The 24,592-nt window shown below is 33.6% G+C and overlaps 2 protein-coding genes and 1 pseudogene across 5 annotated transcripts; 1 reads left to right on the top strand and 2 right to left on the bottom strand.

Moving 5' to 3' along the window:
• The first annotated feature begins 280 nt into the window (after positions 1–280).
• On the top strand, positions 281–4,649 carry LOC120083667 (annotated as a pseudogene).
• A 659-nt stretch (positions 4,650–5,308) lies between these two features.
• On the bottom strand, positions 5,309–10,178 carry LOC120083050 (probable metal-nicotianamine transporter YSL5). Its single transcript, XM_039038570.1, has 6 exons — positions 9,502–10,178; positions 8,178–8,332; positions 7,444–7,541; positions 7,220–7,354; positions 6,828–7,017; positions 5,309–6,718 (listed from the first exon to the last, which is right to left on the bottom strand). The coding sequence occupies exons 1-6, from the start codon at positions 9,905–9,907 to the stop codon at positions 5,621–5,623; spliced, it is 2,082 nt and encodes a 693-aa protein (XP_038894498.1). The 5' UTR covers positions 9,908–10,178; the 3' UTR covers positions 5,309–5,620.
• A 3,262-nt stretch (positions 10,179–13,440) lies between these two features.
• On the bottom strand, positions 13,441–23,724 carry LOC120083142. 4 transcript variants are annotated; one of them, XM_039038727.1, is made up of 7 exons: positions 23,497–23,721; positions 21,718–21,828; positions 21,569–21,615; positions 18,632–21,457; positions 14,610–14,714; positions 14,260–14,434; positions 13,441–13,904 (listed from the first exon to the last, which is right to left on the bottom strand). In XM_039038727.1, the coding sequence occupies exons 2-7, from the start codon at positions 21,820–21,822 to the stop codon at positions 13,707–13,709; spliced, it is 3,456 nt and encodes a 1,151-aa protein (XP_038894655.1). In that variant the 5' UTR covers positions 21,823–21,828; positions 23,497–23,721; the 3' UTR covers positions 13,441–13,706. The 4 variants fall into 4 exon arrangements, with proteins under 4 accessions (XP_038894655.1, XP_038894653.1, XP_038894654.1 ...); XM_039038725.1 differs by having other exon boundaries at positions 21,718–21,834; positions 23,497–23,720; XM_039038726.1 differs by lacking the exon at positions 23,497–23,721 and adding an exon at positions 22,426–23,474 and having other exon boundaries at positions 21,718–21,834.
• Positions 23,725–24,592: the final 868 nt, after the last annotated feature.

The raw sequence follows: 24,592 nt of genomic DNA on the forward strand, positions 1-24,592 counted from the left end.
AACACATTTTATACCACTTGAGCTATACTTACTTATGTATATAATTTAGTTAAAAGTAGTTAAATTGTTAATTTAGATTAATTATCTTTAATAAGTTAATCATCTTAGGCTATAAATAACTGCTCTTTAAGTTATAATAAGACGAGGACAATTTTAAGGGAAAAAAACAAACAAAACAAAAGTTGCAATGATTGTGCTTAATATATTTTTTTTTTTATAATTTTTTTTCCTATAAATTTCGAAAATAAGACTTACAATTTTAAAGGGAAAAAAAAAAAAAACCAAAAGTTGAAATGATTGGGGCAAATATAGTTATTTTTATAATTTTTATTTGTTCAATAAATTTCGAAAATATTTTGTAGTTCCATGTGAATGAGATATGAGAAGGCAATTGAGTTACGGAGGAAGCATTCCTTTGCTTGGACTCGGCACCTTCACTTACTCTCTCAATGGAGATCCAATTGAAGCTGCTATAATCAAGGGCATCCAGGTAATTAATATAAATAAAATATTTAATCAACGGCTATTAACGGAAAATACATCTTCTTTGAACTCAATTTTTTTTTAAAAATAATGACAAAAATAGTGGGGAAGAATTTTCTTTTTTAACAAAAATAGGGTTGTTAATCGTAGACAAATCCACGATTTAGCTTCGGTCTAGTCAGACTGCCGTCAAGTTTTTATGCTGCCTGCCTCTGTCCACCGTCCGATCTTGGACACCATCACTCTTTTTCTCTCACTGTTTTTTTCTTTTTTTTAGGATTTTTGGAGTTTATCCATGATATATCAAACTATATTTGTCATTATTTAAAAATATTATAAATTTAATAGTATTACCCGTTACAATTATTTTTGATTTGTGGGTCATGATTACATTTTAATGTAGAAGTATGGAAAAATTTCTGGAATTTTCTTTTACTAATATTTTACAAGGTTGTAAAAGGAGAAAAAAAATTAAAGAAAAAAATCCTACAGTATTGTGTGGTTAAAAACTTGTATGATATGAATGAAAGATCAACCTCATTTTAGAAAGATTTCTACGACTGATTTTAAATATAAAAAAATAAATCAAAATATTTATAAAATATAGCAAAATTTTAAAACTATCAATGATAGATGCTGATAGACACCAATAAACTCTCCAAATATATTAGAACTATCACTAATAGACAATATCACGGATAGAAGTTTATTAGTATCTATCAGCGTCTATCATTAATAGTTTTAAAATTTTGCTATATTTTGTAAATATTTTCAACAGCTTTATCATTTGAAATAATTTCCTATATTTTTTTAATTTATCTTTTTTTAAGTAGAATATAGAAATATATTAAATATTAATATTAAAATTGTAGGATTAATTTCCGGTAAGCTTTATCATTTTAATCCAAGAGAAAGGGAAGATTTAAATACTTAGGTATAATATTTTGACTAGTGAAATTATGCTCAAGTCAACGAACACTTATATGAGTTTCTTGAAAACAAATAGCGTAAAAACGAAGGGCATATTTGTTTTACTGGAATGGGATGAGTTTAGAATGAAATGTAATAAAAAATTCATGTTTAGATTGAGGGTTTTGGGTACGATTTGTAATACCAAACTCATTTCATTCCCACATTTTTCAACTTAGTCCTTTTTCCCACCGTTGTCACACTTCACGATTCCATGTCCATTCTGCCTACAATATATCATGCTTTCTAACAATCTTCTGATTTCCATCCAGTAATCCTGATTGCATTCTATCCTCTCAAACAGCCTTTAAGAGAAAAATTCTAGTATGCTATGGGTAATATATGAAATTTGTTGTTCAATTTTATAAATACACTTAAGCTTCTGATTAAGTTTCAGTTTTGTTGATAGACTATGAAAAGTTTCACTTTTACCATTGAACTTTGAAATTTTTCCCAAAAAATACATTTGGAGAGTTTTTTTTTCCTTCTTGGGATTAGAATAAGATAAAATCGATGGATGATAATAATCGATGGCTATCGTGTAAAGATTAGGAAGCATATGTGACACCATTCACAACATCATTTATGTAAATCAACGTCCAATTGTGTAAAAATTGATTTTGTAAATAATTTTAATGATACCTTTTGAGGTGAAATAAATGATAATAACGATCTTAATCTTCTATATAGTTGTAAATATAATATCAGATACTCTTTCTAATCTTTACATATTAGCAGTCACGTCAATTTCTATCCATTATTTTAATGAAAAATATAATATTTTGGAATAATTTCAAAGTTGAAAGGTATGTTCAAAGAAAACTTGCCCAAGCTCTAGAACGGATGGGTCTAGGTTGGAATTTGTCCGAGCACCACACCGAGACGAGATCCTACTTAACCTGCCACCACACATCAACATCAACTAAAGCGTTGACTTTATGTATATAAATGCAGATTGGATATAGGCATGTGGATACTGCAAGTGTTTATCGTTCAGAAGAAGCAGTTGGAAAAGCTATAAAGAAAGCAATTGAAAATCAGATTGTGGAGAGAGAAGATATTTTTGTGACTACTAAGCTATGGTGCAATGAGCACCATGATCCATTTTCAGCTCTTAACAGGTCTTTAAAGTAAGTAACTTCATATTTATTGCTAAAGTCTTTATAATTTACACTTTATTTGAGAATTAGGTTTATTAGTTTAGGGTTGAATTAGTTATAAATGAAGAAGATAAGGTTTAAATACTATTTGTCTTTGTATTTTTTGTTTTTGTTCATTTTAGACTCTATACTTTCAACTTTGATTTATTTTTATGAAACCAAAATGATTACCTTTTTAAAATTGTTTAAAAACTAAAATGAACGAAAATTAAAATATTGAGACTAAAGTAGTATTTAAACAAATGAATAATATATTGTAGGCGATTAGGGTTGGAATACGTGGACAATTACCTGATCCATTGGCCAGTGAAGCTAAAGCCATGGGCTTCCAATTTGGTTCCTAATGAAGATGAGTTGGATGAGTTGGAGCTTGAGAGCACATGGGCTCATATGGAAAAGTGTGTGGACTTGGGCCAAAAAGATCTTACACTTGCTAGATTTTGCTTCTCTACCTCCTGCTGTTAATCAGACATGTTATTTTATTTAATCGAAAAACACACGTTTTATGTCAGTTGAACTATATTTATATTGGAAAAAACACATTATTTTACGATTTGTTGATACATTATAGCTCATTGGTGTGTTGGTTTTGTCTTGAGATCCAAGCTATTTGCGTTGGTCCTCGAGCTTTTTCGGCCAATAGCCCCTATATATTTAGGTGGAGACTAATGCTTATAATATGGTCAAATTATTGAATGGTTAGGAGATTGTTTTTTGTTTTTTTAAATAAAACTTGGTGCTCCCTTGGTGGCATCTATCTTGATGCATCTTAAGAGATTGTCCAATAAAATTCTGACACATGGTAAAAAAAAAATTTAGAAAATATTTTATTTAATATTTTTTCTTTGTGTGTAAGAGAAGAGGATGTAGGCTTATACTAATCATTACTTTTTTTTTTTTTTTTAATTATTATTATTATTATTTTTTTTTTATCACAATTGCAACCTTCTAAGCTCATTTCCTTGCTAATCAGGCTTGTTGTAACTCTGTGTTTGAATTTTGGGAACATTTTTTTTGGTTGACTTTTAGATTTAAATATGTTTGAAACACTTCATATTGTTTAGAGAGGGAAACGTTTTGTCTCACTTTATTTCAATTCAGATATCTTGGCACTTATTTAATAGTTTGATAATGTTTCTTTCAAAAAAAAAAAAAAAAAAAAATTCAAATTTTAGTATTTATTTTATAGAACTGATCATATCTTAATAGATAAATACGCCAATTACCATTTTAAAGATCCATGATACTAGGAATATCATTTAAAAAAAAAGGCTTATATGGCATGTGTAAACATATTCATCTACCTATCCCTTAACATGATTAAAAAATTCACAAGAAGAGTTGAGTAAACCAGAGTGCAAATTAAATTAACTTGAAAGTAATATAAATATAAAAATTGTTTATTTTTGTAGGTAGAAATGCACCTAATGTGGAAGCAAAGAAAGCTGAGAGAGGTTTGCTTTTCAAACAATGTACATGTGACTGCATATTCACCTCTTGGGAGTCCATGGAATCCATTTGGGTTAAAGAATTTGCTCAAAGATCCAATTGTTTATTCTATTGCTTCCAAGCACAAAGCAACTCCAGCACAGGTAGTCACTATTTCTTCATCTACTTCATTTTAAAATGTTTAAAATTACTTGTCATTTTCAAAATCATCGGAAAATCAATTTTTATAGTAAAATTGCATTTAAAAACATGTAAATTAAACTTTGAATTGATTTTTAGTGATGAAAGACGTGTTTTAGAATAATTTTAAACTTGATAGAAGTGATTTTAACCATTTCAAAATCACTTTCAAACATGGACAAGTTGTTTTAAGCTAGATATTAACAATGGGAGGAAGTGCAGTAGTGAAGAGCTTCAATGAAAGTAGACTAGAGGAGAACATGGCCTCCTTTGATCTCAAACTAGATGAAGAAGATTTGAAAGAAATTGACAAGTTGGAGGAAAAAAAGATGGCTAGGTCAATTTCTGGTCAATGCTACAACAAGCCCATACAAGAATATTCAAGAATTATGGGATGGTGAAATTTGATTGTATTATTTCTAATGTATTACAGTTTAATTTAAGGTGTATTTGGATTGACTTGAAATAAAAATGTTTTTCAAAAAACTTATTTTTATTTAAACAATTTTAATAAAAAAGAGATTAAAATACACATGAAAAACAACCTTAAGCGGTTGCCGAACACTCTAATTTCTTCCAAAATGACTTGTTTTTTTAAATTAAACACTTAACACTAAAATTTTTTTTTTTAAAAAATAATAATAACATAGATTTTGAGAGGGTGATAGGTAGCAATAACCTAGAACGAAGATTTGAATTGTTGCAGTATTTTAGGTCAACACATTGTTCCAACTCCTAACTTCCTTATGACATTTTAGAAAATTTCTATTCCAAGCGTTGTTTTAAAAGATTTATACAAAGTTATAGGTAATATTGCAACTTTAGAAGAATAAGATTAATTTTTTTTTTAACATAAAAAGAGCAAAGGAATTCAAATCACATATCTCTTTAACATATACAGCCTGCCATTTTTTAGCTATACTAACTTGTATGATATGTTATATAATTTAACCTATTTTTAATGTGCTTTAAAATTTTAATCTCAATATACTTTGAACCTGGCATCTATTTAATACTTTATTTCATCACCAAGTTGAAACTAACATCAAAGAGAAAATGGAACTAAATTTCACAAATACACCTAATTTAACATTTATTTTCACCATTATATCTAGCATATAAATACATGTTAAAACTAGGCCACATTTTTCATCATTGTCCAGTAAAATTTTGCTTCTCCCTCTTTCTATCTTCGAATCTCACCACAACTGCCCTTCGCCATACAACAGAATAAAGCCTGGCTCTCCCATGCCCCCAAAGAAACCAATACAAACATAAAAGAAACCAAAAGAAGAGGGTGGCGTTGAGATAATTTAGCCCATACATGTATTTAGCTACCGCAAAGCTATAGATAAATTCAAAGAGTCAAAATTTCAGATCTATGATCTTAAGAACTTATCTACTTCTGCGTTGGTTGACCTTGAAAGGAACTTCATGCAAATTGGCGCCTTGACTCCCGCCAAAGCCAAAATTGAATTAGGCAACGTCCAAATCCCGTCCCCACATATCAAACCAGATGCTACGGCGGGACCGAATGCTTCGGCTTTGGTTCTGTTTAACTTCTGCCACACAAACAATATCAGACTACCAAGGCTCATATCAATTGCAAAGTATGGTCCTATATAGAATGATATAGCCATTGCCATGGGTAAGGGAATGAACCTTGCCCACTTTTTTGGTATCAAGTCTTTAATCAAGTTAATCAAAATTGCGCTGGCAAAGAACACGTAACAAAAGGTAAGACAATTCTTTGGTAGACTTGAAATGCCTTCAACACCCAACACAGCCATGTTGCGAAAAAGAACTGCGTTAGGGGCCGGGTATTCACCAGTTGGAAGACCAAGATCATCAAATGCCTTGTAGAAGAGCCAAAAGACACAAGGGGAAATAATGCAGCCCATGGTTGTGCCGACTACTTGGCTGACAAACATGGAGCGAGGTGAAGCTAAAGTTAGATAACCAGTTTTGAAATCCTGCATAAGGTCTGAGGCTGTAGAGACAATATTCATCATGACCCCACAAGCTGATAGACCAGCAATAACTCCCCCATGCAAGGGCCCAGCCCATGCACCAATTGTGAAAATGGCAAGCTTTCCATAAGTGGATGCCAGAGACCAATCTGTGAGTCCACATCCATATGCATTACAGAAGGCCAAGATAGGAGCAAAGATGTAGATGACCAAAATATAATACCATTTTAGCTGGGGAAAGATGTGTGGAAGAGTGTTCATCGACACTACAGCAATTACAACATAGCCTCCAATGGCAAACCAGATTGGTATTTGATCCTTAAGAAAAAGTTGTTTCCTTCGTGCATCATCATAAGATAACTCAGACCTTGATGAGTTTTCCATGGAAAAATCTTCACTCTCTCTTCTGCGTTGAAGTTGGTCGAACAATCCGGAGAGGGTCCGAGACAATACTCTGAAGAAGTTGTATAGGCCATCACCAAGAATTATAGCTATTGCTATAAATACCTGAGGTCAATGTAAAAATAAGTCCCCTTTTAAGAGGGTTTTTATCTCTTTTTGTGGTTTGGGGGGGAAGAGAAGAGAAATAGTTTTCTTGTTTGAGATGAAAGATCACCTTATAACCTTCAAGTCCACTTAGGTCATCTGAGCTTAATTTCTCACTATACCATTGACCTTTTTTATCTTCTATGAGAGGCCACATTATGCCCCAGGAGATAATTCCTCCAACAAGCACTGATACATTTATTATGTGGGGGCAAATCATCCCCACTCCAATATATGTTGCTGAGAAGTCAAAGTAAAACCTACATAATTAACCAGAAGAACATAGTGAATCCACATGTGACAGTGTCTTGAAATTGCAACGATAAGTTTTATTCTTGAAAATTTCAAATCTTCATGTATCGACGTAAAAGGTATATATAAAAGATATAGCAATCAAGTTCCCTGAATTAATTGAAGAATAAGCTAAAAAATCAAAGTGAAGCCATTAGATATAAGTAATACTTGTTTGCATATGCTTTGAGCCCAAATGTTGGAAAATGTGCAAATCCACAACCATCTGCAGATGTAAAGAACCATTGAAAAAAGCCCCACAAGAAGCTCACAGAGAAAAACCTGCCAAGCAATCTCACCTGTTTCCTATAATATTAGGCAAAAAAAAAGAGTATATATTAGAAGGGCTTTCATTTTAATATCATTATAATTTATCATGCATAACAACGCATTACTTTGCTAGTGCTGCTCCTCGGGGAGTGTGGAAACTATTAATCAAATGAGCAGTTGCAGTACCACTTGGATAAGTTAATTTGAAGTCTATGACCATGATCTGCAATTAATCCCGAGTCAAAGTGATCAAAGATTCAAAATAATAATGGATAATTTCAAGTCAACATGTGTTGCAACATCAACTTGGGAGCATAAATTTCTGTTCTTTTCCTTATCTTTTGAGTAGGATAAATGTGGGGCATGAGAAATTGAACCTTCGACCTCGAGGGAAGGACGAAGGAGTATAAGTCAAGCTATGCTCATATTGGTTTATCTTTTGAGTAAGAAATAATTCACTTAAAAGGAATTACAGGAGGAGAAAGGAAATGTTACAAAAAAACACACTCAACCACTCTATAGAACATCAGGAGGGAAAAAGAAATTCTCCAATGAAGTTGAACCATAGAGGAAGAATATTCAATATATCATCTAGAATCTAAGAACAAGACAAACTCATCTATAGAAATAACACTCATAGAAGCCCTAAATAAAGGTATGGGCGTATCTTGTGTGATATAATAGTATCTGAAAGTTCCTTCACCATGTATTACGTTGCAGTTGTTTGTGTATCAATTTATTCACATTAATATATGTTGCATCAAAGTTTTCATAGCTTAGTTTGGGATAAAATCAACTCTAAAGCTTTATTTGTAATAAAGTGAAAATATTTGTTCCAACTTGCAATATGACAGCATACCTTTCGCAGGGGTACAACTGAGAAGAGGCCAAGAAAGCTAACAACAAATAAAAAACCAATCATCCATCCTAATGATGGATCTTTGAAATCTTTGCTGCCTGATGCTTTATGAGCAATCCGCTCACTCATTCCAAATAAATAACTTCCAAAACCTCCTGTGAATAGAGAAAAAAAAAAAAAATCAATTTAGTCCAACAGAAATCAGGAATTAGTTAATGATTTGTCCATGGATTTCTAATAATTTCTAATGATGTGGAATAATAGTCTACCAGGATTCTCCCACAGAAGAAACAGTACTCAGTAATAATAGTCTACCGAGATTCTCCCACACAAAAGAAGATCATGTGGCTGCATTTGATTCGTGCTTTTTTGTGGATTACGTCGAAGAAGAGAAACGAACGTCTTTTCAATGATAAGGGAAGCTCCTTTAATTGCTATTTTGAGCTCACTATTTTTCATGCTATGACATGGTGCAAATGTACATCTTTCTTTAATTCTTATAATCTTTCTTCTCTTTTTGATCAATTGGAGATTTCTTTTGTAACTCCTTTGGCTTGGCTTTGACCACTTTTTGTAAATTTCATAAGTCAATGAAATTGGTTTCTTATCCCAAAAAAAAAAAAAAAGGAATCATTTCTTGAAAGCTTGGTGTATAAATAGCCTTAGTAAACTGGCTTCCTATACATTTCTAAGAGTAATGAAGTAAGCTTCACAGGCTTCTGGGCAAATGAGTAACATTTTTCTTCAATTGAAAGACGAATGTTAAAATGTTCCTGTCATGGTGATGGAAGGCCAAGGAAAAACTACAGTACAAGTAAGTAGCTGAGCTTCCAAGGTACGGTCAACAACTTCTGCAATATGTAATATATATAAGACGACTTTCTGCCAATAATTTTTTCAGAGGAGATACAACCTTATTTATATCGGAAAGTAAGTTTTCTAATTGTTTATGTATATGCAAGTTGCAGCTACTTCCATTAGAAAAAAAAAAAAAAAAACAAATAACAAAAGCAAGGCTACACGCACAAAAATAAACAGATATGTAAGTTAATTACAAGCAAGCCGCAATCATTCACCCAAAAAAGATCGGAGCAATCATACTCATCACACTCCCTCTTAATAGGAAACTAGAGCAATCAAGATGATGGCACAGAACTGATCACAGAAGTTCACCAAAATCTGCCCCAAGAACGCACAACAAAACAACAAACCAACGAGGGGAAAATAATAGTATTCGAAAACTTGAAATCGAGCTTAGTACTCCAGTCCAAATTAAGTAAACAAGAAACTACAAGCAGTGAATGAAAATGGTTAAGGAACAAACCGCTGAAAGCGATACCAGACGAGGCAACAACACAGGTTTGGATGACGGTATTCTCCTGCCTGGTGAAAGGCTGCCTCAAGAGACCTGATCTCTCCAAAAATTTCGTCCACGACTTGACAAAGAAGAAACCTAATAGACCAGCAGACACATTGAGTGAAGGTATAATACCAGTGGTCAGATTGAGCTTCATTACAATGAAGCTGAACAAAACGCTCAGCCAAAAACTAACGAAAAAAGCCCTAAACGTCAGCTGCTTCCTCCACGAAGGAACTTCTTGGTCCTCAAAGAACTCCTCAATCGATAATACTCCACCTACACCCCCAAATCTCTGCCTGTTCTTCTGATTTGGATCGCGTTCTGAATCCAAACGCTTCACAACACGGTCATCCACTCGTTCCTCCTCCATAACGTCTTGATATCAACGATTTAAGAGGTTAAAATCAGAACTGGAAAATGAAACTTGTGATGAACTGAACCAAAGAAGTGGAATTCATAGAAACCGCACAAAGATTGAGGATGTAGCTATCATTTGATGCTTGGATGAAAAATTGTTGGAAACAAGACAAAAGAATAGCCCAAATTGGTCTCCGATTGACTTCCAAGTCGGCGATTTGGAGAGGAGCCATGAGCTCGACAGTGATAGGAGTTGCCAACTTGGCCGATGGAAATTTCCTCACTTCCCTCATTTTTTCACGCTCTGATTTACTACTATAACTTTACTCCCCCCCCGTTGCTTAGCTATGCTATTATTTAATGTAATAATTTGTTTTAAGTTTAGGACTAAGTCTACTAAAAAGTTTCCGACTTTATATATACATATATAAAGTTTATTCTTAAAGTAGTCTTTGCTTTTTTAAAATTCTCAACTTTACCTTTTTATACCTTATAAAGTTTTCATTTAAGTTGATTTTTCTTTTAATGCTATTGCAAGTTGATTGCGACGTCAAGAGTTGGAGTAGGCATATTAGATTGAAAAAGTGAACCGACCGAACTAAAGGAGGTCGGTTGGAGAAGAGGAGAGGTTTGGTTGGTGTCGGTTTGGAAAAAAATTCAAACCAACAATTTTAAAAAAAGATTAAAGAAAAAACCAACCAAAACTGACCGAACGATGATCGATTTGCACTCCTCAATGGTTGAGGTCACATTTACTAAACTGACCATAATTAGTTCGATGACAGTTTGGTCGAAAAATCGACTCTCCCTATTATACATCCCTAGTCAAGAGAGATGTACATGCCAATTAGCATAAGGACATAAGTTCACATTCGTAGTAAATTTTTGTTAACAGTAAAATGTCTTAATATGTTAATTGAATAAATAATTTAATGATTTATCAAAATTTTATTAATAATTGAACCTTTTTAATTCAAATAGGATGGAGTGAACTTTCAAAAAGTTAAAGAGAGATCAAGAGTTAAAATAAAAATTACTTAAAAATTAGAGACTATTTAGGGTGAAGTTACTTAATATACCGAAAAACTTATGGACGTATTTTTACATTATATAATTTATTTATTTATAACAAACGTATTTGTATTAGGATGAAGTTATGGAGGTCTTTATTTTGAAATTTTATTTTCGGTAATAAACATAATATTTTATCATAGCCATACAAAATGTCAAGAGTAGTTGGGAAGTTAGCTTTCTTATGTGTAGGAGTGCAAAACCGAAAAATCGAAAATCCAAATCAAGTCAAATCGATTCAATGGTTTGGTTTGGTTTTTTAGTATAAAATTGGACATATTGATTTGTATTTGGAGCAAAAAAAATATTGGTTCGGATCAGTTTTTATTAGAAAAATCAATCAAAACTGAATCGAATCAATAATATATATATGTCCTTAAAAGTAAACTCTTCATTAGGTGTTTTTTTTAGTATTTTAATTATTATGGTGCATATAAATTTGATGTTTAGATAAAAATCAATTATTATGGAACGTGTATATTTTTTTTTAATTTAGAAAAATGGCATGAAAAAACAAAAAATGTCAAATTGCAATTTATAAATAAAGAAATAACCTCAATTTTAATTTGAAATTAGTAAACAAGACCGATTCAAAATAAAGTGAAAATAAAGATAAAAAAGTTGGAAGAAAAAGAGAAAATGCCAAAAACCAAGAACCAAACCGATCTAAATAAAACTAAACTATTGGTTTTGTTTTTTATTGGACATTAGTTTTGATCCCTTCTTTATAAAACTGATTGGTTCAGTTTGGTTCTTAGTTGACTCCAAAATCGACAAAATAGAACCGACCATCACTCTTATTTGTGAATTATATTTTCCTTTTAGAACCGTTTATATTTTTTTTTTCTGCTGTGGAGATATTTGCTTAGTTATATTTATTTAATTAATTTTTTTTCTTTTAAGAAAAAATAATGAATAATTTGAGAGTCTAACATGTAATCTAAATTTTATAATTTCTCACCAATAATACCTTTAAAGAGAAAAATGAATTAAAATTTGAACACATTAAAAACAAGAAGTATTCTACTCTATAACACCCAATTATTGAAATCGATATCGTGTGCGCTAACATGAATGTGCTCATATTAGTGAAGTTGTCTAAAAATTAAAAATGAATTAATGTAGAACACGTTTAAATTTTACATAAATTTATTATTACAAGATGTATGTGTTTTTCTCTCTCTCTTTTTTTTTTTTTTTTTATATATTTTTGAGATTAGAAAACATTTTTTTAATATGAGAATTGTAAGTTCATAATTCAAACAAAATTAATCTATGATAAAAAAGTGGTTTAAGAAAAACCATCCTATAAAAATATAACAATAATAACTAACTAATGAATTATCTTTTCTTTTAGTAAATAACTAACTAATTCACTTCCTAAATGAATACCGTTGCTTAACTCCAACGCCAAGAACACGTAATTTAGGTAAAAAGAAAATAAATCAATAAAATGCCATTAAGAAAAATGGTTAAATTATCCTTTTATTTTAGAGATTTACTTTGCTAGCTAATTAAAATTAGATATAAATAAACAGTAGACAATCTACGTGTTAACTCAACACATATAAAACAATAAATTTTTCTTTAAAGATTTTGAATATTGAAAATTCATCTCATGACAGTGTCTCATTATACTTTAAAAATAATAATTGACGTGTGGATCAATAATTGGCCATGGGTAGTGTTGGCATAATTAAAAATGATCTGCTGAAAAATGGGAAGCCGGGCAAGCGGGCCCCGCATTGCTGCCATCCAATGAATCTTCTCCCCATCGTGATGTATGTAAACAACAATAATGTCAATGATCTAGGACTAGGAGACAACACATCAATTTTACATATTCCACGTGGAAGAACACTATTGCTTATATTTTTTTTATAAAAAATAATTTTTAGAAAAAAACTCGAACTAAGTTTATACTTTATGTCAAAAATACTTTTAAACTTTTAAAAGTTTAAAAAATATCTTTAAACTTTAAAAAAGAGTTAAAAAAATACTTTTGTCATTAGTTTTGAATGGATACGATTAAAATTTATTTTAAAAAATACCCTTAAACTTTCAAAAGTTTAAAAAATAATCTTAAACTTAAAAAAAGTTTAAAAATACCTAGATCGTTAGAATATGAAAATTCTTTAATATCTTGTTGTAAAAATAACTTTAAAATTAAAAAAAAAAGTAAAAAAAAAAAGGTATTTTTAAATATAAAAAAATATGACTTGAAGTTTGAAAAACAAATAAATTATACAAATATACTCATTTTTTTCATATAGATACTTTCATTTTTTTTTCTCAATTTTTCAATTATTAGCTTACACTAATTTTCTTGGCAACCAAAATTTTAAATTAAAATATAAAATCCCGCAAAATCACACCAAATTTCAAAATCAAAATCTCTACTTGAAACATACAAAAACGATAAATAATCTACCAAAAAAAGTATATTTGATTATTAACACACACTCAAACGTACAGTTTTGTTGATACTTCATTTATTCTCTTTCATCTTGTTATAGTCAATATACCAATTTAGAAGGTATTTATGAAGGGATAGAGAAAAGAGGTGGAAAATACCAAAGTAACAAAAAGAACATTGTGTAAATGCATTACAGACTAAGATCAGCTGCTCTCTTACATCCTACTTGAGATTAGGTCCTAACCTAAACTAAATTCTCAAGAATATTGACAAAAGGAAAGAATCTCCTTGATAAGTTCTAAGCATGAAACCTCTGGTTATGTAACTACAGTCTCCGTGAGAGGAAGAACTCGTAATCTGGATGCGTGTTTTCAGAGTTCAGATTTCCTTTCTTAACCACAGCTCTGGCCATAAGAGATGCAGTCTCTTCCAGCGTCCTCAGGCGCTCCTCAAGGATTCTAGGAGGATTTAAGCCAGGGGTAAATGTAGGCTTACCGTTTCTAGGCTCGAACCAGCATTCATTCTGCACATGTAACAAAGAGAACGTTTATGAAAGATGCACATCAATCCTTATGCAATGCAACAATTTTAGAAACCTTGTTTAGGATGTGAAAATAACAATTTATCGATGTAAAACGAAAAACACGCTCAAGGTTGACTGTTCAAAACTTAATGGATTGACAACTATGCTGAAACTGAGGAGGTTTTCTTCATCCCCCTCGGAAGAAGCTAGGCCTTTTCAACTCAAACATTTCCCCTTTCACTTGAAGATTTGGAGGAAGAAAATCAATGGTTTGTACATCTTGTAAATCAACCACTTTCCATTAGTAATGTCAGGAAACCTGAGGAATTAGAAGCGGGAATTAGCAAAACTTTACCTGTGCATTATAACTTTGAAGACCCACGACTGGACAAACTAAACAAGAATTTGTATCTGGAGAGTTAGATTGGGGAGTTCTAGAAACAAAATGTCCTAATGAGTGGTAAGTCAAAAATGCAGCTCGAAGGTTGCCATCTGGTATCCTATAAATGGGATACCATGCCACTGAGTACCTGAAATGCAAAAACAATCAAATCACTTTTTTGTCTTCAGCGGTGCTGTATCCATGATGACATTCATATTATTTTGTACAATGAAAAGATATATTAAGAATTTGGTCACATATGATCTAGTTCTAGTAGACTATGGAACTACAGGAAACACTTGCAAATGTCTGTCATAACCAACCATGATCCAGCATGCAGATCATTCAAAGTTATGGAATTGAGCATGGTCGGATCCCCGTATATTTTTCCTTGTGGACATCCATCTCCCTCGACCAGCTGATGTATCCTGATTCAACAATAGAACTGAGATCAATTTCAAAATAGTTCTCAATTAGCCATTAAGAATGATGTGTCAAGCCCTGTCCAGCTTTCTAAGATAACCAACATATCAAGCAATTGGTTGATCCTTATATTAAGCAACTGGAGCCTGGAATGCAAAATTTGAAATGCAACCATCCCTTAAAACCAGCATATATCATAAAGCTATTGATTAAGGAGAAAAGGTCAAAGGCAAATCACAAGATCATGAAAAAAATATATAAATAGATGCCAGTGGCCACTCCAAGTTCATAATGAATATAAAAATGTTTTTCTTCATAATTTTCACAAGGATCTGAATTATCGGTTGTTAAATTGTGAAGATTTTGTCCTGAAATGTTCGTAGTGTCAAGAAGAAAGGGACATTGCCAAACATTTTGTTTTCAAGAGTAAAATTGTGTGGGGTCGACAACAGGATTGTATATTTAATTTTCAGTGTTTTAGAGCAACTGGAATCTCTAGGTATGCCTCTTAAGCAGAAAGAGATGGAATGCAACATTTATTCATTGGCCTTCAACTTCTTTAGCTATGCCTCTTGAAGGACATGTAATCAAGGTTGGCTTTTGGAATCCAGTAGTATAAAAAGAGTTTGGGGGAAACTGACTAAATGAAAGAACACAGTTTTTCCCCTTTAAGAAGAGGTCACCCTACTCTTTCTCAATCTGTGCTATCCAACATTCCTTCCTATTTTCTCTCTATGAAATTCATAATACGGCTAACTAATGGAGAGATAGGTTAGAGAATTCATTTAGTTTGATTATAAGGGTAGACGGAGAAGTTTTAGTTGACGGAAAATTTCTCTTTAACCCAAGAAGATGCAGTCTCGAGTGAGGTAACCTGAGAAAGAGAAAAGTGGCATGGCATGGAATTGGAATGAGCGTGGCATTTTCTCTGGCAACAGCAACTATTTGGCACTTTGTTGTGGTTATTATGTATGGCACTAATGTCGGTAGATGGTTTACAAAGGACAAAGGATACAGTGGAGCCAAGGGAATTTGTTTTTAACAGAAAAACTTATATGGATGCTTACGTAAAATTTAGAGTGGGGAGTAGGGTAATTTCTTCTTGGGAAGACTGCTAACTGGCCAACCCCAATAAGAGATGAATGCACCATTGTTGGAATGAGGCCAAGGCAGAGTGAAACCTTCATAGCAAGAAATTTTGGAGAATTGTCAGCCAAGTGGCTAAGCCCTAATGGCTATTCTGTGTTGTGAAGATTGGATAATTTGGGTGAATATATTAAAATCTGTTAAATTTGTATATTACTGAATAAATCAAAATAGTTCAGAGTACATAATCAACCTTCCACAAGGTGAATAAATAGACTTCAATAAACTAATGAAGGAAAATACCAAAACGAAATAATTAGGAACAAATCCTAATTTCCTTTTAACACCCTCCCTCAAACTAAGGTGGTAGATTGGCGAACAACTTGAGTTTGCATAGATGATTTCGAAAACAAATCAGCAGATCTGGGAATGAAACAGATACCCACGAAGAGCAAAAGCAAGAACCTTTTGGGCTAGAGACATAGATCCTCATATAGAGATCTATAACAAAACCTACGAAGAACGAAATAAGAACTTCTTGGTTGGAACAAAGATCCTCATAGAGAAATCTAAAACAAAACCCACGAATTGCTGATTTGAAAATAGACAAAGACCCACAAAAGTGTTTTTTTTTTTTTTTTTTTTTTCCACTAACGGATTTGCTAGAGTTGCAAATAAACCAAATTGAACCAACTTGAATAAAACCAAACTGAGTGAACCAAAACCAATTGAACTGAATCAAGCTGACTGATCCGAACCAAAACATGTATGATTGAACGCGACCGGTATTGAATGACCTGAACCGAATTGATTTATTTGAAAAATTTGACTCTTTGACCTTGACCATTGACCAAACCGGGCTGGACCAAAACGAACCAGTGATTGAAATTAAACCAGTATGAGTAAATTATTTCAACGACTAAACCAATGTTTCGTGAAATCCTTCATTTGGCATAAATCCACGTGATAGAAACCCACGGCGAATTTGAAGCAAACCCACGAGATGCATAAACAGAAACCTATCGAATAGAAGATCTAGACAGTATTGAAGACGCCAGACGTCGATCTTACAGAGATGGGAAGTAGAAGCGTGGATCTGAGCCGGAACCTGTTTGGCGTGGACAGGAGTGGATCTGAACGGACGAAGGGTTGGTGGTGATGGACGCATCTGAATCAAACGGGTCTTTGCAACAGCTGGATCTGGGAGGCGTGACTGATCTGAGGAGCACAAAACTCACGGCCCGACAAGAACGGAGCAGACGGATTTGAGCGGTTTGCAGCTAGGCAGGGTTGGGTGACCTGGTATACAAAGGTGTGATAAAAAATCCTAGTACGATAGGGGAAAACAAACAGAAAACCCTTTGGTAACGGGCAATGAGTTTGCCTCCGTCGATCTCGATTGACGGAGGCAGAGAACGAACAGGACTTTGGCAGCTAGGGTTCAATGGGATGAAACCTAATACTCTGATACCATGTTAAATTCATATATTATTGAATATATCAAGATAATTCAGAGTACATAATCAACCTTCTACAAGGTGAATAAATAGACATCAATAAACTAATAAAGGAAAACACATAAATGGAAAATACCAAAAAGGAAATAATAATGGAAAATAAAATAATTAGGAATAAATCCTAATTTCCTTTTAACAAATATACTACTTGGTACTTCGCCGACTTGCTTCTAACGTAGTTGTTTTGTCAAATCATCGGACCAACTATCATAAAAAGGAAATTTCCAAAAATAAAATTTTTATGATGACATTTGTCTTGAAAGACATAAATACTGCTGGATAGAGTAGAATGTCTTCTAATTGGTGTGTCTCTCTTATTAGAGTAGTGAGAATGATGATCATTCATTCTCCTAGTTCTTTTAGGATTCATGGCAACGAGCACATCCAGCTAATCCAAGGAGATTTTCCATGGTCCTATGCCAACTCCAAGAAATATCAACTCCTACATTAAAGTTTCCACTCCAAGGCTTAAAGCTAGTACCTGAGCTCTAAGCCCATCTGAAGTCCCAATCCCTACCAAATGATTCCTCAGGGGCTGTCATTTATTCATCTTTTCCAAATATACTTCTAATTGTGGGTATCATCAATCCAAAAGTTGGGTTTGACTAAGCATTTATCGAATGATGCATCTGCTTGAATGCCACAACTACTTTCTGATCATACATTGCAAGAGAAAGCAAAGATTTCCTTGTCTTGTGCAATAAATGGTACTCTTTAAAAGACTTGTTGGAAAGACATTAGAGGATGTTTAGGAGAAACTTAGGTTTAGGGAAGAAAGCTGAGATGATACTAATCTGTTATATTTGGTATCCTATTCCTTGCCCCGTCTGCATGCACGCACGGTCACAAACCTTGCTGTCACCTAATTGATGAATCTTGTCCCCCTTTTGTAGCTTTAGCCCGCTTCTAGTTACCTTACTACTAAACAAATTGCGTGCGTATAGAATAGGATCAAGACCAGTGGATCGGTTCTCTACAGCACGGACATTTTTGATAAAAAAGAAAGGATAGGTCCGGGCTCCCTCATATAATATAATTGGATCACTCCTCTCATGTCGTGGATGGACTCTTATTCGATGTCAATCACTCAGTTTCTTTGTTTAATGAAGGCCCATTCCCCCTGAGTGAGACCATTCCTTTGTCTTAACACACAACACTTGGGTATCATCTCTCCCATTTGTAGTTTCCAATGGCAAAGTTTGTTTCTTATGAATAATAATAATAATAAGCTGAAGTATGATAAGAAAAGATCTGAGTTAGACAATATATTACCAACAAAATCAGACTAGTAATTTCCAAAAAAGCGTAAGAGCAATTACTTATCAAATAATGGCCTTCTCTGCTGAGGTTGTTCCCCTTCAAAATATTCAAAAATGAGTTCTGATTCTCCAGATAATTTTATGTTGACCGATTGTTCTGAACATTTCCTCTTTTCAGAAGCCAAATGTTGCTCTGAACTATGAAACTGATCACAAACCCGCAGAACGCTTGCATCATCAGTACAGGGCTTGGGAAAAAGCACTGAAAATATTGGAAGACGACAAGTCGAGGGCTCCTTCACTTTTATATCATTTACACACGAATCAAATCCCACAGGACCAGTAGTTGTTCCAACATGAGTTTTCTGGCTCTTAAATAGTTGAATAGCTGAAAGAAATGGAACAAAATATGCACGGAATGCAGAGTTATCAGCGCCAAATCCATTTGAATTTTCATGACCATTGGCTTTTATTTCTAAGCCATAGCTGCCATGTTTTTCATACCATTGCCACAGGCAACCCAAGGAAATGTTGTCCGTCTCATTGCTACATGGCATCACATCACCTGGCAGATTTCTTGGGGAAATTTCACTAGTTCTTAACTTGGGTCTCTGGTTGATAACAGGGGAGGACAAATGAAGGAATCTTTCAAACTCTGCAATTGGACTACCAGTTTCGATTTGAATAGCTTCAGATACCAATTGCGCCCTACATGCATTATTCACTGCTTGCTCCATTCTAGAAGCATCTTCACGTGAGGATTTGCAACTAAAATGCTCATCCACATCAAATTCATACTTATGATCCTGTAGTGTGGTTGTATCATAGCCATGCATCTTCTGCACCTCACATTCATGTTCTAAAGGACCATGATTCCCATCTCTAGAATGCTGAATCCCCTCAATTACAACAGAAACAGGATTTAGTAAGTTGCAATTGACTCTTTCTTGAATTGATTTTTCTGAAGTGCCAACAGGTTGCATACTTGCATCTTTCATAGACGAAAAATCAGGTCTGGCCAAGGTGGTCAAACCCTCTGCTCCACTTGGCAACCAGTTCTGAAGAGGTAATCTAGGTTGGTTGTTGTGGTTGCTGCGTTCAGCCAAGGAACTTCCTTTTGTTGCTTGAAAGAAAAGATGAGGAAGGTAGACAGGAGACTGAACCTCTACCGAATTTGACTGATTTAAGGAGTCGCATGACCTTGGTGATGAGCTGGAGTCATTCTCTACTTTTTGACTATTCAAACCATTGGAGATAAGTTTGTTTGACAACAGTCCACCTAGACAGACTTGTGTACTTTCAAATGATTCGGAAGTCGTGCATTTATCAGTAGTATCATTTTGAAAACGAGATCTTGGATCATCACTTGATCTTCTTATGTCAAAGCCCATTGATCGAATATCCAAACTTTTATTTGGTGATTTGTGAACCATTGAACTAGTATTACTTCCACAACTATTCCTAGTAGGATGATAGATCTTCTCTTGTCCTGAAGTATTTTTACGTTTCAACCTCCTGGGAAATTTTTCTTTCAGCTGTTTTCTGTTCCCAGTTCTTTTATCCTTGACCTTTGGCATTTGCACACCAACAGGAGGATTACAGATGCCTTTAAACTGTTTGCTGATAGGACTTACTTGGTCCAACTGTTCACAACATCCACCACTATTATTCCTTTGAACCTTTTGCCAGACAGTATGTCTGTTTTCCTTCCCTGTACGCCTTTGTGAACTCACCAGACCACCATATCTATTCATCCTTGTACTCCCGGCCAATTTTTTATTTTGTTTAGTTTTCTTTCCAGGTAAGACTGAACGAGTTTCACTAACAGTACTTTCTCGAATACCATGATTGGCTCTCTCCACTTCTGCATTCACATCTACATCTCTTACTGTGTTACGAAAACAGTAGTTCTCTTTAGAAGGTGAACTTCGTTCTTTCAACAAATCAACTCCAAAACCTTTCTTTTCCTTTAATTTCAAGTTAAAATTATCAGTGTTACTGTTTAAACTAACACACTTAGAATCTGGAGAATTATTATCCAAAGAATCCTTAAAGCAAAAATCCTTGCAGCTGTCAGCAAATAACCTCTCTCTTGAATTTACTCCCCCATCGACATGGGCACAACCAGGTACTTTGATTAGGGCCTGGTTTCTGGATCCACAAACTTTATAATACTCACTATAATTCTTTATTGCAGAAGATGAAACCTCAGATGCATTCTCATCAACAATTTCAAAGGATATTGAATCTGCGGTTCCAAGTGGCTGAATAATCCTCTCAGAATCTCGTTCAAAACCATTTTTACTGGCCCTAAAATCTGGCAGAAAAATTTCTTGTGCAATGGAACACAAAACAGATCTATCACTACAATCTGAATCATTACTGCCACAAGCTTTTGACAAAAAACTTCCACAGGCAGAATCCTTGGATGATACTTCCGTTTCAGCAGAGACAAATTCAGAAGATATCTTCTTACTTTCTATTTCTTTCTTTTTTGCCTTCTTTCTTGGATTTTTCTTCCCATATCTCTGCATTTTAGCTCTGCCATTGGGGATGTCAGAGATTGCACTAGAGTCACTTGACATCAAAGCAGAGCTGGAGCATGAACTCGTACAAGAGAACTTGCCAGAGGATTTATCTGACGACTTAATGGCTTTACTATCCAATAACTTTTTATTCGACTCCAGCAAGCTTCTACATCTGAATGAATTAAATGAGTATGTACCAGTAGAGGCAGGGCCTTCCTGCACCAATTTTCTCTCAGCTGTAAATTGATTCATTTGAGGCAGGCAGCTCACATCCACGCTATCTAGGTATTGCAGTGGTAATGCAACAATTCTCCAGAGTCCATCAGATTCGACTGTAAGAAAACTAATGACGGCACATCTGATAAAGTAAACCAAACGAGTAGACAGATGGAAATCACTAATTTCTCCATGTTGAAATAAAGAAACAGAACAAAGTTATAGCACAAAAATTGTATGACTAAAACATTACCTGTAATAAAAAAAGTTCCTCCATGCAAAAGAAGAAACTTTGGAATCCTGAAACAAATGATGGATAACACTTAAATATAAAATATTCAGACACAATTTTATGCAAACAAAACCAAAACCAAATAGAATAGAATTTTCTTAATTATGGACCTTAATTCCTCTGGAACAACCGTTTTCCTCCAGTCTCAATTCTAGCGACTCCTTTCGTTTGTCTAAAACTTTCTGAAAATCACTACTTAAAGGAGCACACTGCATTGTTTTCTGTAACTGTCATCAACACGGTTCAAAAGATAAGAATTCTAGAGATATATTTCCAAGGGCAACCGGTAAGGTTGTTTACATGAAGAGAGGTTCAAAAAGGACTCTAGAAAAGGAATAATGGAATATATACCGAGAGTCTTGAGACTATGAAGTGATTTTTTTTATCTTGACACTATACCACATACGTACAATACACTCACGAAAAGAAATGAAGAAAAAGAAAGAGTAACCTAAAGAAATATTTTTCTTTAAAAAATGTTCGTTAGAGTTTTCATATTTTGTCTTAAAGACAATGCTTTGACATGATGCCATTCGTTTGATCAGAACAATAACAATAAATGCAATATCAACATAATATTAAAATACGAGAACGAAAATCTAATGTGGGATGGGGCCAAAAGAAAAACAAATAATGACAACTTCCTTATTGAGTAAAAGTAAGAAACTAGAAATAACAAGAATCTTTGTCAAATAGTAGTTCAAGATATCCAATCCATTTGAAATGAGTGTCAATCTTTTGATTACAACCATAATATACACTTTTTTATAATCATTGTCAGGAGCTCCACACATTGAATAATTTTGCTCATGACTTGCCTCAATAATTCTTGGGAGGGCTTTGCCCACCCCAACGTTAGCTTCCAACAAATTTCTTTTTTCTTAATATCTGGACCCTTATGCGCACCTTGACTAATCTTACGGGACAACCTAGCTTCCAACAAAATTAAAACCCTGGAGGGGGGTCAACTGATCATGGTACCATGAAATTAGAACCTCAAAACAACTCTTATGTGACCATCAAATAAATGCAGGCAGATTCTAGCAAAATAACCCGCTATAGAAAGATCAGAAATCTCAAACTTCTTGAAAGAAGAAGCACAAAAAGAGCTTTGATGAAGAGACCATTAAACCCATTTTTCTCCAGGAAAATGTTTATTAAAACATCAAATTGTTGCAGGCAACCCAACTAAACGACATAAAATTGCATAACCAAAACAAACTAATAGCCAGAAACCCAAAGAATAGAAATAAGGTGCATGCATTAAGGAACAATACCCAGATATAAAAAACAACCTTCTCCCTGAAATGGCTTCCCCCAATCAAGACAACAAAAAGCTGTAGTACGCAAAACTTACCAGTCAAAAGAAACTTGTTAGACCAAAAAAAAAGCCCCAAAACTTCAATGAAATATTATGGGGAAAAAAAGATAGAGAAAAAGAAGAACATATGCATGGTACTGCTCCCTCGAAATTAAGAACCATTGAGGAAGCCTAGTACTAAATTTGACTAGACCCAGAAATATCAAAGGATAAAAGAAAAATCTCAATTTAAGAACTACACCAATTTAGACACAATCTACACCCCAAATACAGGCCTTAGATTCAGATTACAGGGGAACATACAAAATCTATAACAATCAACTATTTGCCAAAATTGTAAAAGTTTCCTACCCTGCCATATCCAACTCAAAATAGAGAAACAAAGTACATAAATTAAGATAGATTATAAAATGACTCTTTTAGAAAAATATACAATGATTTCTAATTGCTTTCCTAAAAAAGGAGCGCCAAAATTGGATTGTCAAACCATTTCACTGAATCAGAACAAACTGGCGAATTGAAAGTAAGCGAGTGAGCGATTAGCTAAGAGAAGTGGAAGAAAACTGACCCATTTCCATTAGCGGGAGACTATCGAAGGAATTACAAGGAGAAAAGCTTGTTCTTCCAGTGGACATGAGCTTTTTATCTTCTACTTTCTATTGGAATCTGCTGGTGGCTTGCTTAAAATTTCCTAGTTTTTGTTTATCTTTAAAAAGGAGTGAGTCTGATAAAGTAGTATATTTTGGTTCGTATTTGACGATTGAGTTTCTAGATTTTATGGCAGTCACTCGATTGAGTACAAAGGGAACAGAAAGTTAGAGAGGGAATGATAATTTTAAGGAAAAAATATAAAGAATGTAGTCTACATTTAGGTCTAATTTCTATTCGGTCTCTGGGATTTCAAAATGTGATACATTAGTGGTGAAATCATAATAGAATTTTTGATAAATGTTAAAAAAGGTTTTTAATTATGAAAATAGCAAATAAAAGAAAAAAGAGAATACAATGGTCAATCTCATAATGGAAAAAAGAAGTATGCCCCTATTCAATCCCTACATTTTTTATGTATTTAAAAACAAATTTTACTAACCTAAACAAAATCTAATCACCTAACCACTTAACCTGAAAAAAATACAAGAAAATCATACTAATATCTGTTAAATATATATAGCAACACTAATTAGTTTAGAAGATTCTTGAAGTATCTATTATAAAACATAAAAATGTAAATTATATTTTTTTAGAGGGATGTTGTAATATGTAAAATAAATATCTCAAAGGAAAAGATCTACAAGTATTCTAGATTTTTCTTAGATTCAAAGAATTCTAGAGAATTTCTTTAGATAAAGATAATATATATATCTAGAATGTTTGTAGGATCCAAGAATAGCCTAGAAAAATCATTTTATTTGGGCTCCAAGGATCTCATGCCCATAAATAGGAGATATGACCCCATATGTCAGGAAAAATTTGTACGGATGACCCAAAAATTGGGCCCAAAATGTCAAATGACCCACTTTTAAAAAATAATGTCAATTGACCCTTTGCCGACATCATCGCCATACCAAATTACCTTACACCGGCCCCATGAGGTAAATCTCGCTCTTGTCTGATTAAATGCTCTCGCTCTCGCTTGAAATTCCCTAGTTTGATGTGATTGCTCG

The sequence above is a fragment of the Benincasa hispida genome, chromosome 8 (genome assembly GCF_009727055.1).
Source record: "Benincasa hispida cultivar B227 chromosome 8, ASM972705v1, whole genome shotgun sequence".
NCBI classification, from domain to species: Eukaryota; Viridiplantae; Streptophyta; class Magnoliopsida; order Cucurbitales; family Cucurbitaceae; genus Benincasa; species Benincasa hispida.

Excerpts from the sequence above, each read along its gene's own strand:
- LOC120083142 (XM_039038727.1), bottom strand. The coding sequence starts at position 21,822 with ATGCAGTGTGCTCCTTTAAGTAGTGATTTTCAGAAAGTTTTAGACAAA. Across the intron at positions 14,715-18,631 it reads AGAAGGCCATTATTTGATAA|GATACATCAGCTGGTCGAGG; the intron begins GTAATTGCTCTT and ends TTGTTGAATCAG. Across the intron at positions 13,905-14,259 it reads TTCAAAGTTATAATGCACAG|AATGAATGCTGGTTCGAGCC; the intron begins GTAAAGTTTTGC and ends TTACATGTGCAG.
- LOC120083050 (XM_039038570.1), bottom strand. The coding sequence starts at position 9,907 with ATGGAGGAGGAACGAGTGGATGACCGTGTTGTGAAGCGTTTGGATTCA. Across the intron at positions 8,333-9,501 it reads GTCTGGTATCGCTTTCAGCG|GAGGTTTTGGAAGTTATTTA; the intron begins GTTTGTTCCTTA and ends CTCTATTCACAG. Across the intron at positions 7,542-8,177 it reads CAGTTGTACCCCTGCGAAAG|ATCATGGTCATAGACTTCAA; the intron begins GTATGCTGTCAT and ends GATTAATTGCAG.